Genomic DNA, 15,317 nt, shown 5'->3' on the forward strand with positions numbered 1-15,317 from the left:
CTCCTCATCAGCCGACACCTCGTCCAGCTTCTGTCGAGTCTCCCTGGAGTACTTGTAGGCCGCTTTCTTCAGTCGTCGCAGCATCACATCATACATAATTCCCATGTATGCGTTCCTGAAGTTGGTGGTCAGGGAATAGTGAGCTGTCAGGGTAGAGCAGGATGGTGTCATCAGGATGTTAGCCCACTCCCCGACTGTCGCTTCTACCTCGAGCAGCACCTTGTCTCCCAGCCTGCTGGCCCATCCTGCTGGAATCTGGTACTCTGTCTGACCGACCTCTGGTACATACGTACGCCGTCCGTCTTTAGCCTGTACAGGGCCCCAGGTCACGTCTCTCGCCAGTCTCTCAGAAGAACCCTCGATGTCAAAGGTTTCTATTTCTTTCTTCTTTCCTCGGTGCTGTCCTGTTCGGAGTGTCTTATGCCCTGTCGGTGGTTGTTTTGGGTCGGAGAAGATGCTGCCGTGATCAATCTCTTCTTCTCCTTCTTCAGAATGTTCGATCTCCTGTTGCTCTTCTCCTTCTTCCGAGTCGCTGATGTCCTCATACTGTTGTTGTCGAAGAGGTTCCCTCCTGGGGGAGTTCAGCGGTTGAATCTTGGCTGGTTTCATCGGTCCTACTTCTCTCTGGACCGTCGGCTGCTCATTCTTGACTCTGTCCGTGTTGGGTTGCCTCAGTTCACTGCTGCTTCCCTCGAATGAGAATTCTTTGACATATCTTGCGGCCTGGGACTCTGGCCCGACTGGTGCTTCCCTTAACTTTATCCTGAGTGGCTCCATAACCTTGGCCGTGCCGGTCTGGGTGGTGTTTGAAACTCCACTCTGGGGTATTTTTAAGGGATATTTCTTGATCTCCTTTGCTGGGTGGCTGATGCGGCATTGTTCCTCCATTTCAGTTGCCATTCGTACACCTTGCTCCGTACGGAGTCGATGCATACGGGGGTCAACCACCACCACCACCTCTTTGAACACAAAGAAATGACTGTTGGTCTTGGCTATGTTCACCACTCCGTTCTCTGTGACCGCCCTGGCGGTGTCCCCTGGCAAATCTGCCGATCTTAGTCCCTGCACGCTCACCATCACCCTTCTCATGCTTTCGTTGCTGGCGGTCACCAGGCCCCTTTCGAGTCCATGCCACATCTTCTTCCGATATTCCTCCAGACTTTCTCCTTTCTTGTAAACATCAATTGGGACCAGGATTACGGCACCATAAGGAAGACTGTAGCCCTTCATCATCACTACGTCTCCCCTAGTTTTTTCACTACAGGAAGCCTCCAACACCTTTGAATCTTTTTGGTAGTATTTCCCAGCTTGGTTTTTAAGGCTGCGTCGAAACTTTCGATTGTGGATCTTGTATTTATCATTGGTGAACACAATCAGCCCGTCACCTTCAAGGTCCCATATTCCTCCAATAAACTGGTAAATCATGAGCCCGGATTGCAGCCTTAAGCTGATGGTCTCTGATGGTATTTTAGCCAACTCTCGGGTGCTCCTCCAAACATCCGACTTCTGGGTCTTCTTTTTAGGGCGGCCGGGGTCCCATAGCTCCTCATCCGATTCCTCCCCGTCCTCGTCGGAGCTGCTGCCCGCTAGAGTCTCCGTAGGTGGCAGCAGCTGCCTCCTTTCCGTGCTGTGGACTCGGGGATGAAACCCGAACTCCTGACCCCGTCGAGGGGACCAATCCCTGGCCGCTTGCTCCAACTGTTCCTCAGCGAAGGCGTCGATGAGCGATCCCTCGTGATTTTCCTCTTCTGACTGCTCAGAGGGGATCTCGTCGTTCCTCGATGCTCCCGGTCGAGCTGGGATATCGTCATCGCCTTCCGTCAGGTCTATCAGGTCCTGCTGATCTTGCTTCGGCTGGTTAGTCGGTGTTGTGGCTCTGCTGGGCAGTTGAGAGGGGGCCTCAGCCACCTCCGATTCCGCTTTGTCTGGGGCCTGCTCTTTTCTTCGGGTCTCTTTGAAGGCCGAAAGTCTCTGCAGAACCTCGGCATATTCTTTGTATTTGCGCACCCCACTGGCTAGAGGGTTCACCAGGATCCCTTCGATGCCTGCTGCCAATGTAGCTGTCTTCACTAGGCTGTCATATTTCTCGGAGGGGCTGTAGACCATCCGCAGCTCACCAATCGTCCATCCTTCAAGGAGTTCAGCGAACCATTCCAGCCATTCTCTGATCTCCGATTTCTTGGTTACCTTCACCGGGCATTTAACGACTCCCAGTCGGTGACCATGTTTAAGCAGTGTGCAAAAGTATATCCGAGTCTGCACCAGGTACTTCATTAAGTTCCGTGCCATGTCCTCTTTGATGGTGTAGTGAGATTCAAAGAAAACCCTCCTAATTACCTCAATCCAGGAATCCAATCCATCACCGAGTAATATCAACGATACAGGCAATTGTGATAATGTGGATTGGGAAAGATGGGATTGATGACTCTCTCCATCCCGGCTGATGTTGCTTGCCTCTTGTCCCTTTGCTGGCTCTTGCAGGGGATCCAGTTCCCCCCTTTCTTCGTCATCCATAGTTGTCTTTGCCTTCGAGTTGCCTATCCCCCAAAGCCTCTCTTTGCGCTCTTGAGTAGGGATGGGTCCAGGCTGTGTTGGCTACTGGCTTCACTGTCTGGATACTATCACTTATCCTCAGTAGAAGCTTTCCCTCACCTGCATGCTATACAGTTACTGCAAGGGTTGTGACCGACGGCCTTATCAGTCACCGTTAACTCTATTCCCTCAGAGTTAACCATCCAAGTGAGCTATTCAGAATCACACTTCTGTTTTTACTGACTTGGTTTATTAGGGCCCGCCTACTTGGCTCCGCCCCACGTTGGGCGCCATGTCCGTTATCCTGCAATAGCTAGCCCCGCCCACTTCATCACAACCCTCCGGGGCTGACTACTGACCAGTTCTCTGTCTAACAGGTCCGGAAAATCTCTAAGACCTGGGTATTACCCTAAAAGAGATCTATAAGAGATAATCTATTTAAACTGGTGTCGAAAGCGATTCGTCTAGCTCTAACTACCTCCAATCCAGAAGTTACGACCCTTTTCAGTTAAGAAACAGTCAGCTGAGTAGCCCTCACAGCTGCGTAATTCCAATAACCACTCCTGTTAACGGTAGCTCGCTTTCTAAAATATAACTTGCTCTTGGAACCGGCTAGATTAAATTTAGTGACTTGGATGTAAGTCCCTGGGTCATTATTTTACTCTCGCCAAAGGAAATTATGAAGCCTCCTCTTTACTAGAACCATGTACCTTAGTTTTACCTTTATTAAAAGAACTAAAAAAAATGATTAAATGACTCAATTAATTCCAATGTCCACCAACCTCATTAGAATCTTAGAGTAAGAATTTATTAAGCAAGCTTAAGCAGGGATATGTGACATACAAATCAATAATCAATTGTATACAAGTCAAGAGCAGTGTAATAAGATCAACATGTATAATCATACCTTCCTGTCTCTTTCCCTAACCTATGTCACAGATTCTGAGATAGCTTTTTAGGAAGCGAGTTTAACTCATACCCAGTTGGTGGTGGATCTTTGGCAACAGGATCGTCCGAAAACCTTGGTCTGAATCTTTATCCTTTGTGTGAAAAAATCCTCTTTAGAATGGAAGCAAAGTAGAGAGGGTTCAATTGCTTTTGAAAACCCAACTCTTTAATCCCTCCGGGACCTTTGTCCTTTCTCCAAGTCTGTCGCAATGTTTGGGTTGAGGTGAGACCGACGATCGAATCAGGAACCCGGGTTGGACGATTGGAACTTGTCTCCCTTTGGTGGCACGAAGCTTCAGCTTTCCCCGTGGCTCCAGGGTGTGGTCTGCTCAATCTGCTTCTTCTGTTAGCTCTACTTCGGTGCCGCAGACAAAGAACAAGAACTTCTCCTTTTCCGTCTGCTTATATACAGTTCTCTGCCATATATGTGTATGGGGAGTGCCAGTCTACGTGGTTTCGGCCCCTCCTGTCTGCTGGCTGGGATGGAAAGTACCGTCCTTCCCTCAGTGTTGTTCTTAGCCAACCATACCACCCCACCCATCCTGTGCATCTGGCCATCTGTTCAGAACTGCTTGCGACAGCAGGAACTCACAAGTTCCCCTTCTGCTTTTTCCCTTTTTCTTTTTAACATTAAAACCTATGTGCTTTTCTCTGATTAACTTTTAAACACAGTCAAATATTAAAAACTATGTGCTGATTTCCATTAAGCATTAATCATAAGCATTAATCACCTCTTTCACTTATTATAAATCATCAAACCTTAATCATTTCATTGTCGTCATGCTATTACAGATCATGATTCGTACACCTCAGAATCATTCAGTAAATCATTCAGTGATTACTTACATACAGTCATTTTACCTATTGTATTCATCCATATTCAACTTAATCATTATCAAAACATTCAATCATTATAAATCAAAACACAAGATTGCTTTATTTCCCTCAGGCTTTCATGCACCTGTTTCTGCATGTACCTGGATAGATCTCAAACCCCCTACCAGTTTTCTTGACAATGTTTTCTCGTCTGATTGTTTCTTGTTTCCTGGATGCTGTTTCAATTTGTCTGACCTCATGTTCCTGGCTGACCTCTCTAGTTAATCCCTCTGTGATGTGGAGCTCTGTGTAGATCTGGTTCAGAACGGTTTTATTTCCAGGTTCAGCGACGCCTTCAGAGAGATTCTGGAACTTCATCTTCAGAGACTCTTTAAGGTCAGGCTGATACTGACCAACAATATCTGAAAAAAGAAAGAAAAACAAACTAAATAAAAACAATTTGCAATATTCTAACACGTAACTGGACTAATAAAGTGGCCAGTTTGGTTCTTCTTCATAAGTTTCTATGAAGGAAAGATAATTCAACAATTAGAGAAAACGCAATAAAAGTTATTCCAACATCAGTCTCAGGGCCGGCCCAAGGCATAAGCAAACTAAGCAGCCGCTAAAGGCCCCAGGGCCACCAAGGGGCCCCCACAGTGGAGCTGATTTCTTTTTTAATAACGATTTCTATGTCATCACAATAACAAAAACACACAATTTCATCATAAGTGATTTGTTTTTACAATATATTTGACAATGTATGTAGAAATCATTATTTTATGGACAAAACGAAAAAAAAAATGCTCTTGGGGACTCGTGGTGGTCGCGGTAGGTACCGCACGCTTTGTCGGTAACATGAGCTGCCGTGCAATGTGCAGAGAGCATCCAGACGTCCAAAGCTTCGGTCAGAAGATAAGTTGGCAAAACAATGTCTCAAAAGAGGACTTGTCCTTCAGGGAGAAAGAAAAGACAAATAATAGAAAAAAGCCAAGATAAAGGTTTGTTTTAATGTAATATTTATAAAAGAGATTTGTGAAGCTGCTAATAGAAAATTAGCTTCATAGCGACCTTGAACTGTTCAGTTAAACAGCCAAACATTTATACTAGCGTCTTTGTGTAAAGCTGAGTTTTAACTTGAAATTAGTTGATTCTCATGGTTGGCTCTGTATATCTCTGAGATTTTTTGGCTTCAAAACGTCGTGTTTGATAACGTTTGATAACAATAATTAAAACTTCTCAATGTTTGACACTGTCTAGCAAAATATTTTACATCAGGCTACATGGCTGCTTCATCGATGAGCTGCTCTATGCTGTAGTTTGGGATTTGTTGTTTGCTGCTGAGCAAAATCATTTTGTGGCTAAAACAAACATTATTTTTACATCAACTTCTAAGTTATGTTTCTGTTCAAATCATTTGAAGGTTCAGAATCAACCTGGTACCGGTACCGGTCCACATTCTCAGGGGAGAAAGATTCACCTGGTGTAAATTTAATTTTTAGCTATTGGAGTTACACTTAAGAGAAATTAATTTAATCAAAGAATGTTATGAATGTGTGTAGGGCTGCACCAATTGCAGTTTTCTGGCCGATCCCTGGTTACCGATCCTAAAAAAACCTGACCTGCCGATTTTGATTTTGGCCGATACCAATATGGTTTTTTTTGTCTTAAATTTTGCTAAATGTAGGAAGAAAGTCAGTGATTTGGCAACAGTGGGGTGAATATTGTTAACTGTAAACGTTCAGACCTGACCTGGTGGGCCGGTCTGTCAGTCAAACCTCTGACTGTAGAGCAGACGAGGACAGAGGCTGATTTTTAAGCCTTTGCTGACGAAAATAAGATCAGGGGATAAAATGGGTTCCACTAGTAAGTATCGGCCGATCACCGATCCCCCAAAATTAAGGAAATTGGCCCTCAGAAATCAACTGGCCGATAAATGTATCTTATATGATACATGCATAGGATATAATGTAAACAGCACCATCAGAGATGCAATAAGTTTATAGCAGGTGTGCGAATGATTTAATAGTCTAACTGTTGATTGCAGCCTGTCCACATTGTTAGCAGGAACAAAGGGCCCCAAAACCAAATTTCGCTTAGGGCCCCATTGAGGCTTGGGCCAGCCCTGGTCAGTCTACAAAGTCTGTAGTCTGTAGTATAGTCTGTAATCTTCTTTTGTCAACCACCAAAACCTTCAGGATGCAGCCCCATTGAGTGAACTAGAGACTCAGTCTCTATCTGACTGTGAAGTATCTGCAGTACGTGATGCTTTGACCAAAGAGCAGAGTGATTTTTATGTTCAGGTAACAGTTATTTGGCAATCGATTTGAGAACGTGTAGACAAAACATTAAAAGTCTGGCCAACTCCTTAATGTCACTTTCTATTGAAACATAGAAACCCTTAGTTGCACAGTGATTGTTAGTAAAACATAGCTGAGTTTAACTAATGTTGCCTTGTGTCACTTCTGACCTGTTACTGTTTTGAGAAGTTTAGCAGGGAGTATGTAGCTGAGGTCATTTTATTTCCAGAGTTTCCCCCAGAAATCTTGCTCAGCCCAGCGGTCGGGGCGCCGAGGCGCTCCACTGTGTTTTTATATTAAAAGATGTTAAGCTGACAGGAAATGTAAAAATATTACTGAATAATTATATGTTACAGGAAAACATAGCCAGTGAAATGCTATTTAAAACCACAGCTATCGAGTCTTAAAAACAACAAATGAAAAAAAAATTATTAAAATGAATATCAATTATTTGCACTTCTGTTAAATCCAAATTGAGTCCATAAGACCCCCCAGGCATTCAGGGGCCCCATAAATGGTAACATTTTAAAAAATTAACACAGACCATAGATATAGAAATGTAATATTTGCTTATTGAGATTATCAATGCTCCTCAATTTGATTTAATGGTTTCAGCATACATAAATTCAAAGATTTTAAATTATTTAACATTTAAATGTAAGATTTTAAGAAGCTGGCAAGTTTACTTTGAAAAAGTTCAACAAACAATCTTCATAGTTAGATTGTTTGGTTACCATAGCAACAATCTGATGCGTTTTTAATGTCAGCCACAAAAACAGTTTTGGTTTCCGAGCTTTATGGAACGAGTTTTTCAGATCTCCACACAGCTGCAGGAAATAACTCCGATTAAGTAATCAAAGCATTTGACATGGTTTGATGGATCATGTAACCGGAAAAATAATATGATAAAATAAAACCAGCGTGATGTGTGGCTATGAGGCGAGAAGGAAAGCTCCTTCACTGATGTTGACGTAGCTGCAGCAGCCCAACAGAAGCTGCTGGTAAAATGTGTGCTAATGCTATCTCCCCCTCAGTAATGTTTATAACATATAAATACTTTTTACTGCTTTTGTGTTGCATAAAAATGTAACGTCAACTGTTACTAAGTTGATTTAAAGAGTTTGGGTTTGGTTAGAGTCAAATGCTTTTGCTTTTATGAAGTTTCTCTGAGATTTTTCCTCCAAAACATCTTTCTAGGACAGTGTACAGGATCTGCCTACGTCATGCCTGCTGGCTGAGTGTGTCCCACATTGCTGTAGATTATAGGTATGTGCTAAAAACACACTGTTACCTGTTGTGGTTTTATATCTTTTTATTTCAGGACTGCATTTTAGAATATGCCTTTTACACATCTTTTAACAATTTGAGTGATATTAATGCTGTCTTAATTAATATTAAATATACTTATTGTATTATTATCTTTGTTTATCTGGTGTTTAGTGAAACTTTTCTTACTATATATTCATTTACTCATTTGGTTCATTATAATGGGAATTATTTTGCTTTTATTGATTACAGTGAGATGATTTAACATTTTTCTTATTTGTTGCGGTTGACCTAGATTTCCAGTCACAGACTGGTTTAGAACTGTGGCCGTATAGATGGTTGAAGTGGAAGATGATACATGAAACTTCATAGTGTGTGAAAAGGTTAAGGTTTATGGGTTGTTTCCATCATGAGGTGAGAGTCCCAGAGTACTGCTGGGCTTCTGGAAGGCGTCTCAGAGTCTGGAGGTCTTTATTCAGCAGAGATCCGCTCTATGGAGGCCAGGGACGATGCTGTGCTGCAGCATGCAGAGATCTTGGTAAAGTGCAGCTTGATGAGCTGAACCTGTAGTAACCTCACTAGACAGTCAGCTGTTTGAGGTGAAACTGAACATCAACAGCTGTTGATAACAGACTGATGGTTCCCTTCATCTGCAGCTGATCCACAACACCGACTGATGCATATAAATCCAACATTTATACCACTGACCTTTGACCTGGAGATGAACCCGTTTCATCATCAGGATGACTCGTTTCCTGACTCTGCAGGTGTAGATCCCGCTGTCTGCAACTGAGGGACGTTCCAGAGTAAGACTGAGGTCTTTAGTCTTCAGTAGGTCGTCATTCATCCTGGTTCTGTTGCTGCTGGTCAGGTTCTGTTCTTCAGGATCATCAGAACCGTTCGGATACACATGGACCATCTTGTTCTCTCCGTCCCTCCACTCCACTCTAGCGCCTCTAGGCAGGTAGACTTTGGTTTTGCAGGGCAGCAGGACAGACTTAACCCCTGAATTCACCTCCAGTGCAGCTGAGAGACAACAGAGGGCAAAATGAGACTGACAGACGAATGGACGGACGAACAGAGTTCCTCCTGGATCGGGGTGTACTCATCAGGTCAGAGACCATGAAGGTGTTTCTGGTGGAAATGTTTCCTTGTTACTGAGACATTCAAGTCAGAGAGAAAAATCCTACAGCAGTGTAACATCCCCAAGGCAGTTTGGGGGGATGTACCTGTTCTGAAGGCAGGACTGAATTGTAGTTTCTAGCTTCGCCACTAGGGGGCGCAGCCACTTTGTGAGTAATGTTTTGTTCAGATGTGAAATAATGTTCAGGAATCAGTGCAGATCAGTTGAAGTTGTGTTTGTAGCTAGTTTATGTGGTATTTATGACCATCAGACTGGTAAAATACAGTCTATTTGTGTTTAAGAAGAATAATATGTGTATTTTATTACTTCAGACATTTTCTGTTTGCTCATTTTGCCCAGAAGAAGCTGAGTTTTGCTTTAAATTGGTGAATTCTATTATGTTTAGTTGCCTTCTTCTACTTTATTTAATTTTATTAGTAACTAATAAAACATCCAAACATTGGATCTCACAATGGCCATAAAGAATAATCTGGAGTCATAGATCTAGAGTGAACCCAGAGCTTCAGTTCATCCAGCTAGAAACCAGAGATCAGACTGACCTCTGACCTCTGACCTGACTCTTCAGTTCCAAAGTGGGCCTTCTGCCAGCTGCAGAACATTTCCAGGACCAGAGGACTAAAGTCTCAGATCAGAAAAACTCATCCAGGTGTATCTTTTTAGTGGCTTTGATTCCTTCAGCATTGTCTTCACAGGTCTGACTGACAAACCAACGGTCCAGAATGCTGCTGCTGGAGTTCTGACTAAAACCAGGAGGATAGAGACACCTCCCGGTTCTACACCACTCACTTCTACGCCACCCACTGCTGCACCTCCACTGCCCACTTCTACACCGCCTGGTTCTACAGTCCTTCACTGAGAGGAATAGGCTTTAAATCCTGCTGGTAGTTTATAAATCACTGAACAGATTAAAGATCTGCAGCTGTTGGATCAACTTGCTGGTTCTGGTTCTGCTCTACATCCAGAACCAGAACCAATCACAGAGAAGCAGCATTCAGCTTCTATGCACCATAAATCTGGAACAAACTTCCAAAAAACTGGAAACAGCTGAAACACTGAGTGTATTTAAATCTATAAACCCAGCTGGTCAGTATTGCTTTGATTAACAATAAATGAAACATTGATCAACATCTTTAATGATGATTTTGATTTGACCAAATGTTTGTTTCAAAACTGGTGACTGTATGATGTTTTTATTATGACCTTTGAACTGCCTCGCTGCTGAAATGTTCTGTTCTAATAACCTGGACTAGAGCAGTTACATGAATTCAGTCAGGAGTTGTTGGTGTTTCCATCCTGCTGGTGGCGCTGCTTGGTTCTGATAGTAATGAGATATTTTATTGGAAACTCCAAACTAATATTTATTTCCATGAGATTTAACTAGCAGAGAAGCTACGATTTTCTGTTTGATGAAACTTTCTGAGTGTTAATAAAAATATTTTCTTCATCAAAACTGAATCTGGTCAATGTAGAAATAAAACCTGTCGCTGAATATTCTGAGGATTAACGTGATTTGATAAGAGCTAACGCTGCTCCAGAGCAGGTTTAGAGGTCAGATTGTCATGGTGATCTATCTGCTCTCATGTGGATCCTCCTTCCTGGTTCCTGGGCGTCCAGCTTTTAGATTGTAGTTCAGTCGTCTGGAGTCCAACAGTCACCAAGAACCACAGATCAGTAAAGATCCAGAGAGCAGAGAGACAGCTGCTGGTTCTGGTTCTGTTCATGATGTTTCTAACTACGCTGCATTTGATCTGAACATGAATGAACAAAAAGATCTGAACTGATGACAAGATGAACCGTCAACGTCTGACCCCCAGAACAGGTCACATGATGTCTAACGGCATTCTGGGTCAGAAACATTCAGACTCACCTGGCAGGAAATAATCTTTAAAATGATATAAACAGCCTGCAGAGATGTTGAGAACCAGAACCAGCAGAACCAGCACAGCTGTGGCCCAGGATGGAAAGGGTTCTGTGGAAAAACAGAGAAAGATTGACCTCACTGTGACCTTTGACCTTCATCAGCAGCTCTGACCTGATGCTCTGACCTTTCTTTACATATTTCAGAACCACAATGCGTCTCAGGACGTCCTGGTCTCTGTAGACGGTGCAGACGTAGCGTCCATCGTCTCTGTCTCTGGGATTCCTCAGGGTCAGGCTGACGTCTCCGGTCCTCAGGAAGTCTTTGTTCATCTCTGTTCGGTCGCGGTAAAAACCGTCCTGCTTTCTTTGGCTGCTGCTTGAGTGAACCATCATAAATTCCGGTTCTGACCGGGTCCACTCCACTGATGTGTCCTCAGGAAGGCGGGATGATGTACTGCAGGACAGGACGACAGAATCTGACCCCTCAGTGACCTCGACCTCCTGCTGATCGACTGAGAGGAAATAAAGAACAAAATGAGCAGAAACAGTTTGGATCATTATTCTGTTTTGATGTCATCATTCAGTTTCTGTCTGCAGGGAGAAAAATCATTTCTTTAATGATCAACATAAAATCAGAAACTTTAATCCATCAGTGGTTCATGTGACATGTTGATGCATCAGAGGGGTTTGATCTATACACAGCAGATCTACAAAACCTGTTTGTTCTGTGGAGGCTGAAGATGAGAAACACAAATACAAATTATCCCTGGAGATTCAACCTGTAAATGTTCAGTTTAGACAGCTGGTCAATGATCATCAGAAAATAAATAATAGCGTAAAAAATGAAAAAGGTTATGATCAATCATGTTTTATGATCTTAATAAATATAAAGTCTTTTTAAGAAGTCGTAAAATGATGCTGAATATTTATCTAATTCATTTTATGTTTTATTTTTATCTGATATTTACATGAATGTGTTTCAATAAAGCTGCTGTCATTAAAGAGCCGACTGCTTTACTGTTAATGAAAGACTAAAATAGTGACTGAAGTCAGTTATGGAGACTTCCGGCTGACTACTGCACTGTATGCATGCGCAGAATTTCCTTATGTAAACAGTAACATACATGGTGTCTATATTTATAAATCGGATTAAGTCAGTGCCTCACCAACTATGTACTTCACCACACGTCACTGTCTCCATGGTTACAGGAACTATGAACAATTATTAATTTTCTTATTTCAACAAATTCATTCACAGAATAGAACTTTAAAATAGGGTGTGCTGCTTTATCTTTATCTGACCTTTGACCTTCAGGTGAACCTGTTTCAGGTTCAGTTCTTGTCTTCCATTAGAGATGCTGCAGGTGTAGTTTCCTCCATCAGACTGCTGAGGTTTCCTCAGAGTCAGGCTGAAGTTTCCAGTGTCCAGAGCGTCAGGATTCATGGAGGTCCGGTTTCTGAAACGCTGGTTCTGGTTTTTAAGATCGTCACCAAATTCTCTCCGTAGGTGGACGGAGTTAGGACTGAGATCACTGCGAGTCCAGGTGAGTAACGGATCTTTAAGTGGATTATCAGAGTAAATGCAGGGCAGCAGGACAGGCTCCGCCCCCTCATTCACCTCCACCACTCCACCCAGAGCATGCTGGGAAACTGAGGACACAAGACGAGGGTTTAAGTGTGTAGAAATAATGATCAGTTATTCACTAGTGATGAAAGATTTCAGCCTGTCTGCTAAACAGCTCAGTGATACTGAACTCTTATTTGGGCAGCAATGATCTCTGTTCATGTGATATGTAACTCACATTAAGCAATATGTCATAAAACTGATAAAAGTGCATTAAAATAACTGTTAAAATTTAAAAACTGAAAGATTGAAACAGATGAAAGTCAAAAATCATGAATGTGTTTTGTTTTTTTTAGAGTTGCTGCTGTTTGTGGTTATTTGCAGAAATCCTGCAGTTTTCAGGTTGTGTTTTATCTCATGGACTGATTTGATGATAAAGATGTTTTAGTATCTTGGGAGTGCGGTGATTGTTGGGGCAGAGATTTTGTTTCTGTGACTTCCTGAAAAACTAAAATTCTTCTAACTTTATTTTTCTGGGATTTCTGGTCCTGATTCTCTATAGTTACAGAATTTAAACCTTCCAGTAACTTTCAGTCAGTTTCTGCTGTGAAACTGATGCGTCTTTGTTGATCAAACAACAATTTGGAAATTTTTGTATATTCTACATATTGTTTTATTACTTCAATAGAACCTCATTGTGAGCGGTCATCTCAAAAGGGGCTTATACACAATTACACAGCCTTAAACCAGATACGTAAAAATGTAATTCTGGCCAGTCATAAATACATTCCAGATATTTGTTAAAGGATCCAGGATTAGTTGAACATGTTGGCCTAAATATGTTGCAATTTTCCTAATGATTAAAGAACTGCTGTTTGTGATACAAAAAACTCATAATCACATTCTGAATATCATCCATGGATTAGGTTTGTTTTTTATAAAACCAGTAAACCAGGGAAGAACCGGACCCACCAGAACCTGATTCTCCATTTATGGTCAGACCACCATCATGCATCATCAGCAGAACATTATGACCACCAACCTGTGAGACTGAGGTGAATTCAGGAGAAATAAACTACAAACTACAACCACCCAGGCGGCCATCTTGGATTCAAATGAACATTTAAGTGGAAAACTGAAGACAGGAAGGAAAACCAGAACCTTCAACATCTGCAAACATTCATCACTGGTTTCTGAGGTTAATGTTTCTGGGAGCTAATGTCCAGATTACTGGTCTGTATGGGTCTCGGTGGTTCTGATGCTGACAGAACTACAACCTGATAGAAACTGATAGAAAACATCAGAACCAGATCAGCTGCTGAACCCGAACCAGAGAAATTAAATCCAGACAGGAAACAGGAAAGTGGAGCCACTGGTTGGATGGAAGGGTAAACCAGTGAGATCTACTGGGAAGACTGGTGAGAGACGAGTCCCTGGAACCAGAACCTGAGGTTCTGATCCAGAACCAACAACCAGGTGAGGTCACCAGGGGTCAGTTAGAGAGAAGAATGGACCAGAACCAAGAAGCTCTGAGGCTGATCAGCAGCTTGCAGAGAGACTGGAGAGGATGAGGAGCAGAGAGAGGAAGGTGATCTTACCGAGCAGGAGGATCATCATCATCATCATCTTCATCATCATCTTCCTCTCAGAGGAACATTTTTATTAGTTTTTTAAATTAGGTTTTCCTTCTAAAGTCAAAGTGTAAAAAAAAAAACAACTAAAAAAAAGATCCAAAATGGCCGACTTCCTGCTGGGTGTGTAAATCGGGTCCAATAGTCATTTTTATCAGTTCTGATGGTTTGATGTTTTAACTCAGTTACACAGATTTAAATAACAGCAGTGGGTGGGGCAGGTGTTTTTAAATACTCTAGGGGGCACTGTGTTGTTTTTTCACCATAATCACTTATTATTGATAAATAATTGATTGAAATGTGATCAGCTGTCCTCTGTCACCACAGACTGATTCAATCTGGATTTTCTACTGATAAAAGCAAAGAGAAATCCTCTCTGATCAATAAATTATTTACTTCATATTGAAATATTTTCCATCCACCAACCAGGAACCCAGATATCTCAGCCAGGCCACAAACACTCAGAACCTACTGGTACCAGTTTGACTCCACTATGAAACTGGGAGCAAACTCAGCTTGCTGTCTGGGTTACAGATGAAAACTCAGAGAAAATCAGAGTTCCTGACTGAAACCAGGTGCTGCAGCTCTGCATCATAAACAGAACCAGAACCAGAACCAGGCCCAGTTCTGGTTCTGATTCTGTCCAGCAGCTCAAAGAGAGAAAACCCAGTGAAGTTAAAACTCACCTGATCAGATCTTTGCTTCTCCTTCTGTTCACACCAACCGAGTCGGAGCGAACTGGACCTGATTCTCCAGAACTCGAACCGGAACCGCCTGAGGCTCTGCCCCCTCTCACAGCACAGGTGTGTTCATCTGTTGAAATGACAAGAATCCTGTCTGATCATCGCTCCCAAGAAATAAATGGTAAAAAATAATTTAAAAAAACAAATTCACATTTTAGGTTAAAGGTTTTTTATGTTTTAAATATATTTAGTATTTTCTTAATCAATATTTTATTAAATTAATGGAGATTTTCAGCTTCTATAAAGAAATTTAACAATCTACACAATTTTCTGCACAGAAACACAAGAGCAATAAAACTAATAATAGTTGCTGCTTGTTCTAATCTGAGCCAACAGAACCAAGAACCTTGAAATGTTGACGTTTCTCCACATGTAGACACGACCATCTGATATGTTCATATTTGATCAAACACAGATTTTATGAATTTATGTTATCATGTTGTTTAATGTGGATATGAAGGAAACTTTCCATGATGATTCTCACCTGATCCTCCCTCCTTCATTCCTGAGCAC

General features: G+C 42.1%; 1 protein-coding gene and 1 long non-coding RNA gene across 11 annotated transcripts in view; one reads left to right on the plus strand and one right to left on the minus strand.

Moving 5' to 3' along the window:
• Positions 1-15,317, minus strand: part of LOC114145445 (cytoplasmic phosphatidylinositol transfer protein 1) — a 104,897-nt gene that overhangs the window by 19,244 nt on the left and 70,336 nt on the right. For 8 of the 10 annotated variants that reach the window (XM_028019025.1, XM_028019022.1, XM_028019021.1 and 5 more), the window contains exons 1-6: positions 14,029-14,073; positions 12,169-12,516; positions 11,052-11,378; positions 10,874-10,975; positions 8,571-8,888; positions 4,498-4,718 (exon numbers count right to left, since the gene is read on the minus strand). In XM_028019025.1, the coding sequence (XP_027874826.1) occupies positions 4,498-4,718; positions 8,571-8,888; positions 10,874-10,975; positions 11,052-11,378; positions 12,169-12,516; positions 14,029-14,068 (1,356 nt within the window). In that variant the 5' untranslated portion in view covers positions 14,069-14,073. Of the gene's footprint in view, positions 1-4,497; positions 4,719-8,570; positions 8,889-10,012; positions 10,030-10,531; positions 10,540-10,873; positions 10,976-11,012; positions 11,020-11,051; positions 11,379-12,168; positions 12,517-14,028; positions 14,074-15,317 lie in introns of those variants that run through there. The other 2 variants (XM_028019018.1, XM_028019027.1) reach the window with 2 other exon arrangements.
• On the plus strand, positions 8,900-14,619 carry LOC114145450 (uncharacterized). The gene is made up of 3 exons (XR_003595692.1): positions 8,900-9,239; positions 11,916-11,918; positions 14,608-14,619. It is a non-coding gene; the product is annotated as an uncharacterized LOC114145450 (long non-coding RNA).

The sequence above is a fragment of the Xiphophorus couchianus genome, chromosome 5, assembly GCF_001444195.1.
Source record: "Xiphophorus couchianus chromosome 5, X_couchianus-1.0, whole genome shotgun sequence".
Taxonomy (NCBI): Eukaryota; Metazoa; Chordata; class Actinopteri; order Cyprinodontiformes; family Poeciliidae; genus Xiphophorus; species Xiphophorus couchianus.